A 14,551-nucleotide genomic window follows, 5' to 3' on the forward strand; every position below is an offset into this window, starting at 1 on the left:
TAAAAGATTGTGTAAACAAAATTAATCATTTCATTTGGACTTAAAAGTTAGATTATAAAAATCTATTATAATTCTTTTACAAAGAGAGTACAATTTCCCTTATTCATTATTAAAATTTAGAAAACTTTAAAAAAACTATTAAAATTGGTAAGTCATCCAAAGCTAAAATTGAGATTTGATTACACTATCAACATGATATATATTTAAAGTATGCATCACAATTTATCTATTTCTATAACTTTTTTGAAAAATTCACTATTTTGATAATTAATTTATGAAACATCTTTGTCTTTATAAATAAAATTGAGTTCATTTGAGAAATTCAAATTATGTCACCTTTAATTTATAAATTCATAAATTAAAGATATGTTTGAGATAATTAATATAAAACTTATATAATTATTTTTTTAAATAAATTTTAAGAAATTAAATTAGACTACAAATCTAAATTACAATATTATAGTTTTTAAAATTATTATTTATTTTATTGTCTTACTTTAAAGACATGGTTTAAAGATGTGAAGGGATGTGTTATAAACTGTTTTATTTGTGATAACCTTGAAGAATGTATTTTTTTAGTATTAAACTTTATTCGAAGTTTAATTTATAAGATTACAGTGCTATTATTTTATTTCATGTAATGGCCAAGTAAAATCATTAAAATAAATTAAAGAAGATTTTTAAATATCAGTATATATGACATTAAATAAATAAAATTAAGTATTAACAAAAAAAATATCAAATATTTAAAATCTTTTCAAAAGATAAAATTTAAAAAAGTTTGAGACTGAGTCATAACTACATAAATTTGTTTTGCTGAATAAAAAAAATAGACAAGATTTATAAGCTAAAATAATTAAACAGAAAACTTTCTATATAAAGAAAAGGTTTCAATTAGAATGACAAATACAATTAATTATTATATATCATTATTTTTTCTCACGAAACTAAAAATCAATATTAAAAATACCTCAATTACATAAATATAACGAAAAAATAATTAAAATAAATCCATATTTAAATTTATCAAATATAATATAAAATTTAAGCTTCATAGATTAAAAGATACATTTTAGAAAAGCTTGATTGAAAGTCATAAACTACATATTGACAATAAATATGAATTATTATATATAATAAATGTATTGCATTTTTTCTTTAATTTTGTCAAACGTTATGAATTGTTTTGATTGTATATTTCTGTTACACTTTGAACTGCGTTAATATTTAGTAATGATTTTATACTGCCAAAAAAATATATGTGTTTTAATTTTAATGTAACAGTTAAATGTGCAAAATTTAGATAAATGTGTTTTTAAATATAAATAATAATTAAAATGTCTATTAAGTTAAAAGTAATCATTCAATAACTTTTTATTAGAGGAGTTTTGAGCCCTGGGTGAGATCTAATATAGTATGAGATTGAGAAAAATATTTAGAACATAGACTTCGAAATATCTGCATAAGATAATTTAAATTGAGTTATAAAATTACTTATAAATTATCTAATTCTGACTTATGATCTAATTCAAAAGTTATTTTTTAGTTATAAATAACTTATACATTATCCAATTCAAAAGTTATTTTTAAGTTATTAAATGAATTATAGATTATCCAATCTGAAAGTTATTGTTGAGTTAGAAACTATCAATTCAAAAATTATTTTTTAATTATTAAATGAATTATGAATTATTCAATTTTTTAATTATATTTTGGATTACATAATAATCTAATATATATTTTAAAAAAATCCACTGATTTCAATTTATTTACATTTTATCCTTATTTAAGTAATCCATAATGAATAAAAATAGCAATCAAATATCACCAAACATACCTTTTGCAACCAAACATTAAAAAAATGCAAATACTTATCTTTGATAATCTAAGAAGAACTAAGAAAATTGTCAGGTGCGTCAGAGTGCAAAAGTTGTTGAGAGAGGTGGCATGAGTGATTGAAGAAACCATAGAATAAAGAATAAAGGCTAAAGTAAAGATAAAATGTGTAGGATTTTAAAAAAAAATCATTTACTAAAATAAATAATAGTAAAATATCGGTGTTGGAAGAAGTCAACAACACAAATTCATTAAAAGGAAGATTTAGGGATGACAAAAATTCATTAAAAGGAAGATCTGGGTTGATTTTTCTATTCCGTCCCGCATAATAACACATTTTTTTATATAAATTTAATAAAAATATTTGCTACTTTTTGCTACTGGAGATATTGAATATAAAAAAAATCAATCAAAATATTTACTACTTTTTGCATTACTGCTGAAAAATTAATACATCTCTCATACACGGTTACATATTTTTTTTCCTCAATTTCAAACCCACATAAATATGATAGTACATTCATCATCCATTCCAAACCGAAAAAAATAATAATAATATTTAATAATCAATAAGTGAGAGATGTAGCTAGATATATAGATTAATAAAGTTAAATATTTCATTCTTTAGTTGTTCAACTGTGTAAATTAATTAAAATTAATTATGGTTCAACCAATATGGTCACCGTACAGACTAAATGAATGATATTGTACAAACTAAACGATCATCGTACAAACTAAAATATGATCTTATCCACAATAAATAATGATGGTTCGGTAAGTTCAGTTCTATTTAAAACATAAGTGTTCGTACTCCACAATTATTTTATTGTCAATCATTCAATATGATTTATTTTGTTTCGATAAGCAATGATAGCACAAGATAAGTTGTTTTTGGAAGAACTAGGGGAGAGAAGAGAAAAAATAGTGTGGTCCATTGGGTAAGAAGAAAATCAAACAAAATAAAATATGTAATTCATGAATAACAAGCTGGCTCGAACCCCAAACAAGTTAGTTTCGTGCAGAAGTTTTGGAAGAGGAGACCAAGGTCCATTTTACAACTCTTGAAAATGGGAAAATTTAGTAAATAACTTCGTTTTAAACTTCATTATTCATATTGGGATTTGACATGTCTAAAAATGCCTTTCGTTTCTATATAGGAACATGAAAGTAAAGAGTCAAACCTCGGATAATAATTAGCGATTCTTTACAACAACTTAATAAAGATAGTGAGATAAAAATATTAAAAGCAAACAAATTGTTTTGTGAAGCACTTGATAAGGGTGACATTGAAGCAATGGAAAACATATGGACCAAAAAGGACACTATATGTTGTGTATTTCCTGATTCCCATGGAATATTTGGTTACGATGACCTATAACATTTTTTGGCCTCAAATTATACAAGATTTTACGAAAAATTAGGATAGAAAACATTAAGGTTCATTCTAGAGGAAATATAGGAGTTGTTACCTACAATTATTTTTTTTTAATATTAATAGACATGTAAAACAATTTGTAACGAATATAATCCATATATTGTGTTAAATTGGATTCAACTAGTTAAACCGACATTTCATTTATTTTTGTTGTTTATTATGTAAGTAAGATAAAATTTTATTTTGTAGGATGATTATTATTTATTTTGTCCAAGAATCATATCTCTTGAACCATTAACTTTTATTTAGATAACATCTTGGACAATATACGATTGAACAAGTTAAACCGACTTTTCATTTCTTTTTGTTGTTTATTATGTAAATAAGATAAAATTTTATTTTGTACGATGATTATTTATTTAAATCATATTTGTTGAACCACTAATTAATAATTTTACAACAACTTTATTAATAAAGGTAGTGAGATAGAAATATTAAAAGCAAACAAACTGTTTTGTGAAGCACTGGGTGACATTGAAGCCATGAAAAAACATATGGGCAAGAAAGATCAAGTTTAAATTGGATTGAACTAGTTAAACCGACATTTCATTTATTTCTGTTGTTTATTGTGTAAGTAAGATAAAATTTTATTTTGTACGATGATTATTTAAACAATATCTCAAATTTCAAAGTTAGTTGCAAAATCTTTTTTACCCAAACTGCTTATAGTACCTTAGTATTCTTAATTGCAATTTTTTTGGGTTTCTTCCTCCACACAAATTTACACGACTTAGTAATAGATAAATGTACTTCTCTCACTAATAATTAGCAATTCTTAACAACAACTTAATAAAGATAGTGAGATAGAAATATTAAAAGCAAACAAACGGCTTTAGTTTTTTTGGTGTTTCCTCCTCCACACAAATTTACACGACTTAGTAATAGACAAGTGTGCTTCTCTCAATAATAATTAACGATTCTTTACAACAACTTAATAAAGATAGTGAGATATTAAAAGCAAACAAACTGTTTTGTGAAGCACGGGAAAAGGGTGACATTGAAGCAATGAAAAACATATGGGCCAAAAAGGACATTTTATGTTGTGTATTTCCTAGTTCCAATAGGATATTTGGTTACGATACTGTCATTAGTTGCTGACCTATAGCATTTTCTGGCCTCAAATTATACAAGATTCCACTAAAAGTTAGGATAGAGAACATTAAGGTTCATGCTAGAGAAAATATAGGAGTTGTTACTTACTAAGAATTTTTAAAATTACTTAGTAGACATGTAAAACAATTTGTAACGAATATAATCGATATACTCTGTTAAATTGGATTGAACTAGTTAAATCTACATTTCATTTATTTTTGTTGTTTATTGGGTAAGTAAGATAAAATTTTATTTTGTATGATGATTATTTATTTTCTACCGTAATCATATTTGTTGAACCATTAATTTTGTTTTTACACAATATCTTAGACAATATACTCTTTTAAATATGATTGAACTAGTTAAACCGACATTTCTTTTCTTTTTGTTGTTTATTGTGTAAATAAGATAAAATTTTACTTTGTACAATGACTATTTATTTAAATCATATTTGTTGAACCACTAATTTTTATTTACATAACATCTTGGACTATCCTTGCTTATCAAAACATAATCCAATTATAATTGACACAGTTAAACAATATCTCAAATTTCAAAGTTAGTTATGCGTAATGGATGAGGAATGTACTAACATGACTCAATTATCAAGTAAAAATGTATAAAGTAACAAATATTTTAATTGAATTTTTTTACATTTAATTTTCCAGTAACAAAAAGTAACAAACATTTTTATGAATTTAAAAAAAAAAAAACAATTGTACGCGAGCTAGTCTGTAGGCTCGCGCACCGACCGGGATGTAGGACATGCCAGAGAAATTATCTCGCATGCATTACACATTACCGGCGCACATTGTCATAATGTTTAATAGTTATTCTATTTTTACTTTTTTTTAGTTAGGTGTTATCTTTCTCAAGCTCTACCTTTCCTCTTCTGTATATAAAGTGTTTGTGTAGCTTTCAAATATACACAATAATAATACTTTTGTGTCAATGTAGTAGTAACTCGTACGAGGATCGAGAAGAAGCTAAAAGATCGTAACTCAAGATTCGTAACTCGAATTGTAAGAGTCACTAATATATGAAAAATAATATTCAATATATAACACAACTGAAAATAAGTTTCATAAATCCTAAATTGTTCTTAAAAAAGCAACTAAGTTCACAAATATCTAACACAAATAAAGTATTAAAGGAAATCTTTCATATTAATTGAAGTATAATATAAACCACTGTCTTGGAGAAGAAAAAAATAGTATCGGGGGATCGAGATGGAGAATGAGAGAGAAGAGAAAAGGAGAACACGAGAGTAGTGTGCAGTCACAATCGACAACAATGAAATTTTGCGGTGCAGTGCTTTACTTTGCTCTCTATGGTTTTATTTTTTATTTTTTTAGGGTTTTTTATTTTTTAGAGTTTTTTATTTTTTAGAGTTTCTTATTTGTTACTCTTCACTCATTGGACCGCACCAGGTTAAAACATTTTAGGGTTTACTTTAGGTCAAACATTTTGTTGCGCTACAATACTAGGCGGCTCTGAGATGTCCTCCGAAGCAGATGCAGCGAGCTCCGCCGCGGCGACGTGGTGCGCTCCACTTCGGCGCTGATCCACCGATCGAGTCAACTTGTTTTTTGCGTCAAAATCATTGCATCATGCGTTTTTGCGAGTTTACTCGCGTTTTTAACTACATTGACTTTTGTTTTGATCATATCTTAACTCTCTAATATGATATTGTGAACCATATTTTTTTTCTCTTTCTTTCACTGCTTGGTCCAAGTGGTTGGTTAAGTAAGTGCGAAGGTACATTTTGAAAGTCAAAGAGGAAAATCAAGATAAGGTAATAAAGAAATGAAAGAAAACCATTAAGATGGCCATGGTCGAATGCTAAATGGAAGAACATCACAAGAACTCAAAGGAAAATCGAATTATAACAAGTATAGGAACACAAGAATAAAGTAACGTAATGAAAACGAAGGAAAAAGATAGAAGAAGAAAACTTATGGTGTGAATTGAGAAGGGACACACCACTTTGGAGTATGGTTTCCTCCAAGATGAGGGCCGCCACTTGAGAGCTCTCAAACCCACTCAAGATAAAATCTATTGCTATAGCAAAACAATCATCACACAATTTGTGCAGAGTTTTCCTTCTTCTAAACATTAGGAATACAAGGAGTAAGACATCCTATTTATAGGAGATGGTGCCTTGGAAAACAAAAAGTAAGGGTAAAATTGGAAACCTAAAAATGGGACGGCCTTAAGCATTGACTAAGGTCAATGGCACACCCTAGGCCACTTCTTATATAAATAGGTCAAAAACAAGCTAAAGTGATAAGTACACCTCCCCTATTATGCTAAAGGAAACTTATTATACTGAAATTACAAATAAAGACACTAACTGATCGTGATCCTCTGGGACAGGCTAGGTGCTAAGGCATTTAACTAAACAACTAAACATTTAACTTTATTAATCTACATACATTCCTCTCACTTATTGATTATTAAATATTATTACTATTATTATTTCTGATATGTAATACATTTTTAGATTATATGTTTATTCTATATTTTTCAAAATGATCTTAATTTGCAAATTGGATTGGAGTGGATGAGGAATGTACTAACATGTCTCTTTGTGAGTTTGAAATTTAGGAAGATGATACTGAAAAATAATATGTAGCAATGATTGAGGATTGTACTAACGTGCCTCAACTTTTCAGTAACAATGCAAAAAGTAACAAACATTTTTTATTGAAATTCTAAAAAAAAAAAGACTGTACACGGGCTGGCCTACAGACCCGCGGACTGACCCTTATGCGGGGCGAGACAGAGAAATCAACTCGCTTTCATTACGCGGAACGGGCCAACCCGATATGCATTTTATGAATCAAACATAAGACGGGCCTATGCGGGATGAGTCAACCCACATTGCAATCCCTAAGAAAATCCTATATAATGGGTATTTTACTTCTTAGTCTTTCTTTTATTAATAAGGTAATACATAGAAACACAAAGGCACCTTCTTCCTGCACCCCATCATTTTTTGAGAAGACTGTTTTGCCTCCTTTAAAAAATGACTTCCAGATTATTCTTTCGAAATAATTCTGGAAAATCTTTTCCATAACACTTTTTATGAATTTCGGATTTATCAATCTGAAAATTAAAAAAAAAATGTGTTCCAAAATGATTTTATTGTCTTCCATATTTTCTATTCCAAAAATACCCTTTGCTTTTGAAACCAATATTATGGAAACACTTGTAAAGCGGTAATTTCAGTATTTTTGCATAATGGAGGGGTGCCGGAAGAAATTGACAAACAAAAGATAAAGAGGCCCAATAATATGCATGATGCCCACAACACTAGTAAACAAAATGGTTTTTCCTATCTGCACTCCATATTTCGTAATTTTTGAGTGCATCTCATAATTGTTTAAAAATGAACAGTTTACTCTTTGCAAAACTTATTTTTGATTTAACCATTCTATAAAAATCTAAAAGAATTACCTATTCTATAAAAATCTCAGACTAAGAAGCTTTCTATAATTTATAAAACAAAATTTTCAAAATAAACATTTGAAAACATAAATAATAAACCGTAGCTTTAAAAAAAAAATCCCCTTTTCTGTAGCATTATAATCCGTCTTTCTGATTTTGTCTCCATTGGAATCTTAATCTTGCTAGGAACCACTTTCAGATTCTCGCAGTTGCAAATCTTTTTAATAACTTTTTTACAACTGGTACGTGAGTGAAGTGAAGACTAATTCTATCTCCACCAGATCAATTATGATCGAGATGTTTTGAGTGGAGGTGGTGGTTGTATTGATAATGGTGTAAAGGTGTTTTTAGATATTGATGTTTGGAAAGTACTTATGGATATAAATATAAATATTTAGTATAAATTTTGAATATTTGTATTTGAAGAGTGAAAAATGGTCTTTTAATCTCGGCTTCCGAAAATTTAATTTTCGTTTAATGTCTTGAGAAGATTATAGACTGTGAATCACTTACTTGTAAGTAGATCCAAAAATGTATCATGTGTTCCGAATTATGTAACAAATACGGATATGAGCACAGATAAAGATACAAAATACGTATAATTTTTAAAATGTAGATATGAAAATACGTATAATCTCTAAAATTTCTAAAATGTAGGATATGAAAACAGTAATCTATATATTATATAATTTTGAATTATATAAATTGAAAATAAATATTTATGTGGAAAAGTATGTTTGAGATTCTTTTGGGAGTATGAATATATTTTTCATGACGGGTTCAAAAAAATTTGCCTCTTATTTTTATAATCATAATAAAAATTTATACAATAAATTTAAATTTTTAAAAAATTATTGTATTTATACATTTTAAAATTGTGTTAGAACCGTACTATAATTTTTAAAAACCCAACAAATATTTTTTTGAATTGAACACTTCACTAATAAGTATCCTACGAGTATCGATGCATGTGTCCGACACGGATATATGTGCCTGATACGGATACGTCAGGTAAGAGAAGTGTTTGAAACTCATAGGTTTTCGAATATGATATTCAGAATATTAAGGACAAAATAGTCAATTTCTTACATGTGTCTGTCCAGTGAATCGTGAAGGAATGAATGCTGGATAAGGATCTGTACCTACACCAGAAGAGAAGGCCCACAATCAAAGGCCCACACACAAAAGGGGAAGAACTGAAAGTTCACACTTTCTTAATTATAATTTATATATATATATATATATATATATATATATATATATAGTTTAAAAATAAAAAAAAAAGAAAAGAAAGAAAATCTGGTTTTGTCGCCGCCGTGTTCCACTCCCACCACAGAGTCTCACGCACCAACCAACCACCGTAACCGATTTCTCCGTCATTCATTCAGTCACTCACTCACTCACTGTTTGAGTGTAGTAAGATAAGATAGGAAGATGTTTAGGGATGTGTCGAGCTGCAACACCTACAACTACGGCGACGCTCTGTATTGGGACGCGCGCTACATCCAAGAGGGTGGTTCCTTCGATTGGTACCAGCGTTATTCTGCTCTCAGACCTTTCGTGCGCAATTTCATCCCTTTTTCTTCCAGGATTCTCATGGTTGGTTGCGGCAATGCTGGTAACGCTTTCCCCTTTCTCTTTCTTCGCTTTGCTCTCGCACCATCACCATCATTCCGTTTCAATTCCTCTTTCCTTCTCTGCTGTAACTCCACCAACTCTACTTTTACTTTAGGGTTTTTCTCTTTTGAGAATTGCAATCTCTGGATCTTGTTTTCTCAATTAAAAATTTATTTCCCGCTTCTCTGAATGGAGAACAAATGCTGGATTACATTTTTGTTTTTAACTCATGAAGTTTAAATCTGATGGAGAAGAGGAGAAGTAGGGATTTCCTTAGCAATTAGCTTGTGGAGGATGAATCTTGTTTGTTAGTAACCATGAAATGGCTTAGGTTGGAGATAATTTGTATAGTTGATGGATTAAGCTACTTTGCATGCTGTTAATGTGTTGCTCTTGTGTAACAAGAGTCACTGCTTGGTGCTTTGTTTAAGATATTTATGGAAGAAAATAACTTCCCTGAAAAAAGAGTTTTTACAGTGTGGGAGTTACAAAGTAGTTTAGGCAAGTGTGCTAAAGCAATGAGCATAGCGGTGGTAGATTCAGTTTTCATTCTTATTCTCTGTTACTCGTTTATGTATTTGTTCCGAAAAGTCCTCCTCCGAGGCTTTTATTTTGGGGATTTGGAGGGACTATTTTTGGGATTTCAATTTTAAAAAAGGAAATCTAAAGCTATAATAGTAGTTAAAAATGACAAATTTGACTAGTTGAATTTTGAAGATGATTCTGGGAAATTTGTATCTGATTTTTTTTGTAGTATTTTACTTATATTTTGTTGAAGACACACATGGCATTTTATTGTTAATTATGAAAGTCATTAACTTTGAATATTTTGTCTTTTTTAAAAATTTATATGCATATATTAGACATGATGTAAACTATGACTGCCTTGTTGGGTAGCTTTGTAGGTGGTTTCTAAGGTTTGTTAGGAGCTTTTGAGTTGTTAGTTGGAGGTTTTTTTTGGGAGATCAAGGTTTGTTTTTCTGTATAAGGGTTAACCACACACTCGTATTTATTTATTCTTTATTGCAGGTAAAAAAACCACTATGTGCCCATAAAAAAAAGATGCAAACTTTAAAAGAAATCCAAAACAATGGCTATCATGCTATTCACTTGTTGCTATAGTAATTTTGGGACATATCTTTAAACATTGCTAGAAACAAGTTATTGATTAATTGAATTTGAGCTATTCATAGGCTTATCTGGGTATCTTGTCATTTGCCATCTTACTTGAATGAAATTTATCATGTGTGAACTATTGGATTCAGATTTTTTTGGAGAAACTTACAAGGAAAAGGATACTGTCATATTTTGCAGTTATGTCCGAGGATATGGTGAAAGATGGTTATGAGCACATCACAAATATTGATATTTCATCGGTTGCGATTGAGATGATGAGAAGAAAATATGAGTGCATCCCCCAGCTAAAATGTATCTAATTGATAACATTGTTTTGTTTATTTGTATAGTATGTTACTTTTTAAGCCCTAAACTCCTTACGTACGCTTCCTCCATGAATCTCAATAGACCTGCAGATGGATGTCAGGGATATGAGCCTTTTTCCAGATGAATCTTTTGATGGAGTTATTGATAAAGGTATCCATAACTAAATTAAATGCAAATTTTGTCAAAATTAATGAAATCGTTTTGTAATTCATATGCTGATGCTACTTTGTTGATGGTTGATCTAGGAACTCTCGATTCATTGATGGTATGTTGCTTCACTGATAGTTCTTGAATTTTACACATATTTTCTCTTCATTTCCTAATCCTCGAATTTGCTTATTTGTACTTCAGTGTGGTTCTGATGCTCCAATTAGTGCTTCTCAGATGCTTGCAGAAGTGTGTAGGTTGTATAGACTTTAATGAGAATAAATTTCTTGAGATTTGAACACAGAAGCTTTTTATACTCAAAATTCTCACTGATTATGCCTTTTTTCTTCTTTGCAGACTTCTAAAACCTGGAGGAACTTATATTTTGGTAATTTTATCTTATATTTATAAATTATAATAGCAGCCTGTCTATCATGAAAGTGTTTTCAGGAGCTAATTAAGAGTTTTACTTATCCTCTTGAATTGAATTTCAATTTTTTAAACAAATTTTCAATAGTTAAAAAGAATCAGGTATCATACTGTGAATTATTTACTGTAATATAATATAAAACTTGTTGTTCAATAATTATTATTATGAACTTAAATGATAATATAGTAATATATTAAAAAATATTTATTATAAATTTTATATATATAAAAATAATTTATCCTCTGTTTTTATTATATAGACTAAAATATTAGTTTATCAGTGTGGTATTATAATTTTTGCAATTTTGGAGAGTATAACTAATTTTTGAATGGTCACTTTGTTTCAGATCACATATGGCGATCCAACAGTAAGGATGCCTCATCTAACCAGACCCGTGTTCAATTGGAAAATTACGTTGTATAATATCCGTAAGTTTGTTTATTCCTTTTCATCTTTTCTTGAGATAGAAAAAAAAAAGTTTTCTTCACCACTAAATGTGGATTAATTGTTCTTTTATTCTTAATTTTGTTCTTCACATTGGATAATGTAGGCCAAAAGAGGATTAGAAGAAGATTTCTTTATTGTTCTTATCTGCATAATGAGCAAAGCTATGTGAAACTTCAATATTTTAGCGAGATTGAGGATCTTTGTCTTGTGTTATGTCAAATCTTGAATGCTGGAGGGGGAGAGCTTATTAGATGAAAAAAATGATTTCATATAGTATTTTAGATTTTATCAATTATAACCGTTGATAAAATTTAAAATATTAAATGAGATCATTTTTATCATCTAATAGAGTTAATACTATGCTTGTAGGCATCTTTACCAATAAACTAATTACGATTTCACTACTCTGTTAGTAGGAATGACATTTAACAAAACATCATTAGTATAAGAGCAGTTTATGGATTATTAATAGTATTGAACATGGAAAGAATAAACGAAATCGATGGTATGTTATGATTTAAGCAATGTTTTATCCAGTTGCCGAATGTAGTTTGAAAATTAAATTATTCATAAATAACACAATCAAATTGTTACAGAAGTTCATTTCTTACCTAAGATTATGTTAATTCTTCTGTGAAAAGTTATACTCATGAATTTAACAACATCATCTGTTTTATCAGTTGTAACCGTTTTATCAGTTACAACTGATAGAACAGATACAAGATACAACTGATAGAACAGATACAAGATGCAACTGATAGAACAGATAACAGATAACAACTGATAGAACAGATAACAACTGATAGAACAGGTAACAACTGATAGAACATGTAGCAACTGATAGAACAGATACAACTACAAAGGTAGTTATAACTCTAAAATATTATATGAGATCTTTTTATCATCTAATAGAAACAGTAAGAATTATAACTTGCTGAAGTTGTTGTGGTGGATCTGTAATTCAGTGTTCTTCTCATGCATATGGTCTCTAATCCCTTGCAGCAAGACCTGGATTTCAAAAGCCCGAAAGTAGTACACCATCGAGAAAATCATTCTTGGAGCCCATCCCTCTTTCAGAAAAGGGATTGCTTCCAACAGATTTCGTTTTGGAAGATCCAGATTCTCACTATATATATGTTTGTAAAAAGATAAATGACACAGAGATAGACACTATACCTGCATACCGATTGACAGCTGATGTTTTATAGTGCTGACATACTTTTATGATGTTCCACTTGGATAAGTTACCACCATCCATGTGTTTGTTGTTTGTAACAGCATTTTATTCTCATAAATTAGAGTAATCAAGTTAGCTTGTAGAGATGATTGATATTATTTCAAATCTGTGAAGAAATCAGACAAATTGACTGATTAATGGATTGTTTTGCCTGGGATTTTGTCAAGATGAATGGATTGTATGTTGTAACTAGCTACATGGCGTAGCTTGAATTCTACTGTCATATGTTCCATGGAAGATTGAGGATTTGTGGTAGCAAAATGGTTTCGGAAAGAATGTGCATGTGTGTTATGATGAGTTAGTATGAGGGATAGTGGATGAGTCTTTGGATATAGGTATAGGACACCTACACTCATACCATATTTGTAGATTGGACGTTGATATTCGCATAACACATAAATTTTTATTATGATTATAAAAATAAAGAATAAAAATCATTTTGAACTATGAAAAACATTTTTTTATTAAAAAATGTAAAATATATTTATATACATAAATCTTTATTGTTAATTAATAATTATATAATATATAAATTCGTGTTTTTATGTTTTATATTTTAGAAATAACATGTATTTTCGTGTATCAGTATTTGTGTCTTCGTGTTTAATAATTATATAATCCATATTTTTTGAATTCTATAATTTGTGTAAATTAAAGAAAATATTATTACAAAATTTGGTCAGTGAAAATATATTTTTATTCTATAATTTAAAATGTATTTTTTAAATCTGAAAGGTATTTATGGACTGGAAATACCTTGCAGATTTCACATTTTCTAAGGATAAAATAGTCATTTTGTCTAACCTATGGGGTGCCAGAAAAAGCTAGACAGGTGCAGAAAGAATGTGAAAGGTTAAAAATGAATCAGAATAAGAAGTCTAACACAGCCCAAACCGATATCTTTCACGTTTCAAATTTCAATCGCTTTGAGGATCAGAAAAAAGCGAAGTGCTTTGACGGTTTTTGATATTTTTTTTTCCTATTAGGAAACAAATAGAATGTTGATTAAGTAATGTCTTAAATTTACGTTTTGTGAATAAAAAATGCATGGTTAAGATAAGAGAATCATCTTAAGGTGATCAATTAAATTTCTGGCAAACAATTTAAATATATACTAAATGTGTTGGCTCATGTTAGTGAAAGATTTGAAAATCAACTTGATAAGCAAGTGATATGCTATTATTTTTGCCTTTTTCAAATACCAAATTGATAATCTAGTTTTCTTAAAATGTAAAATGCTTGAGATTTTTTCAGGAATAATATTAAATTAATTAATTAGAGGAGAGTTTTTATTTTTAAATAGTAAGAATGATAATTATGACTCATTAAAATATTTCATATTAGACAATAAATATACATAAAGAAAGACAAACACATACATTTATCTTCTTTCTTATGTTAACATTCACTTAAAGTT

General features: G+C 28.7%; 1 protein-coding gene across 2 annotated transcripts; it reads left to right on the forward strand.

Annotated features, from left to right (window-relative positions):
- Positions 1-9,055: 9,055 nt before the first annotated feature.
- On the forward strand, positions 9,056-13,326 carry LOC137828477 (S-adenosyl-L-methionine-dependent methyltransferases superfamily protein). Of its 2 annotated transcripts, none has more exons than XM_068635084.2 (8): positions 9,056-9,431; positions 10,745-10,858; positions 10,955-11,023; positions 11,119-11,138; positions 11,225-11,277; positions 11,378-11,408; positions 11,797-11,878; positions 12,900-13,326. In XM_068635084.2, exons 1-8 carry the CDS (start codon positions 9,248-9,250, stop codon positions 13,103-13,105), a joined length of 759 nt encoding a protein of 252 aa, XP_068491185.2. In that variant the 5' UTR covers positions 9,056-9,247; the 3' UTR covers positions 13,106-13,326. The 2 variants fall into 2 exon arrangements, with proteins under 2 accessions (XP_068491185.2, XP_068491193.1); XM_068635092.2 differs by having other exon boundaries at positions 9,100-9,431; positions 12,863-13,326.
- The last annotated feature ends 1,225 nt before the right edge of the window (positions 13,327-14,551 follow it).

Source organism: Phaseolus vulgaris, chromosome 11 (assembly GCF_051622355.1).
Source record: "Phaseolus vulgaris cultivar YP4 chromosome 11, ASM5162235v1, whole genome shotgun sequence".
In the NCBI taxonomy this organism is placed as follows: domain Eukaryota; kingdom Viridiplantae; phylum Streptophyta; class Magnoliopsida; order Fabales; family Fabaceae; genus Phaseolus; species Phaseolus vulgaris.

Excerpts from the sequence above, each read along its gene's own strand:
- LOC137828477 (XM_068635084.2), top strand. The coding sequence starts at position 9,248 with ATGTTTAGGGATGTGTCGAGCTGCAACACCTACAACTACGGCGACGCT. Across the intron at positions 11,024-11,118 it reads TGATGGAGTTATTGATAAAG|GAACTCTCGATTCATTGATG; the intron begins GTATCCATAACT and ends TGGTTGATCTAG. Across the intron at positions 11,278-11,377 it reads ATGCTTGCAGAAGTGTGTAG|ACTTCTAAAACCTGGAGGAA; the intron begins GTTGTATAGACT and ends TCTTCTTTGCAG.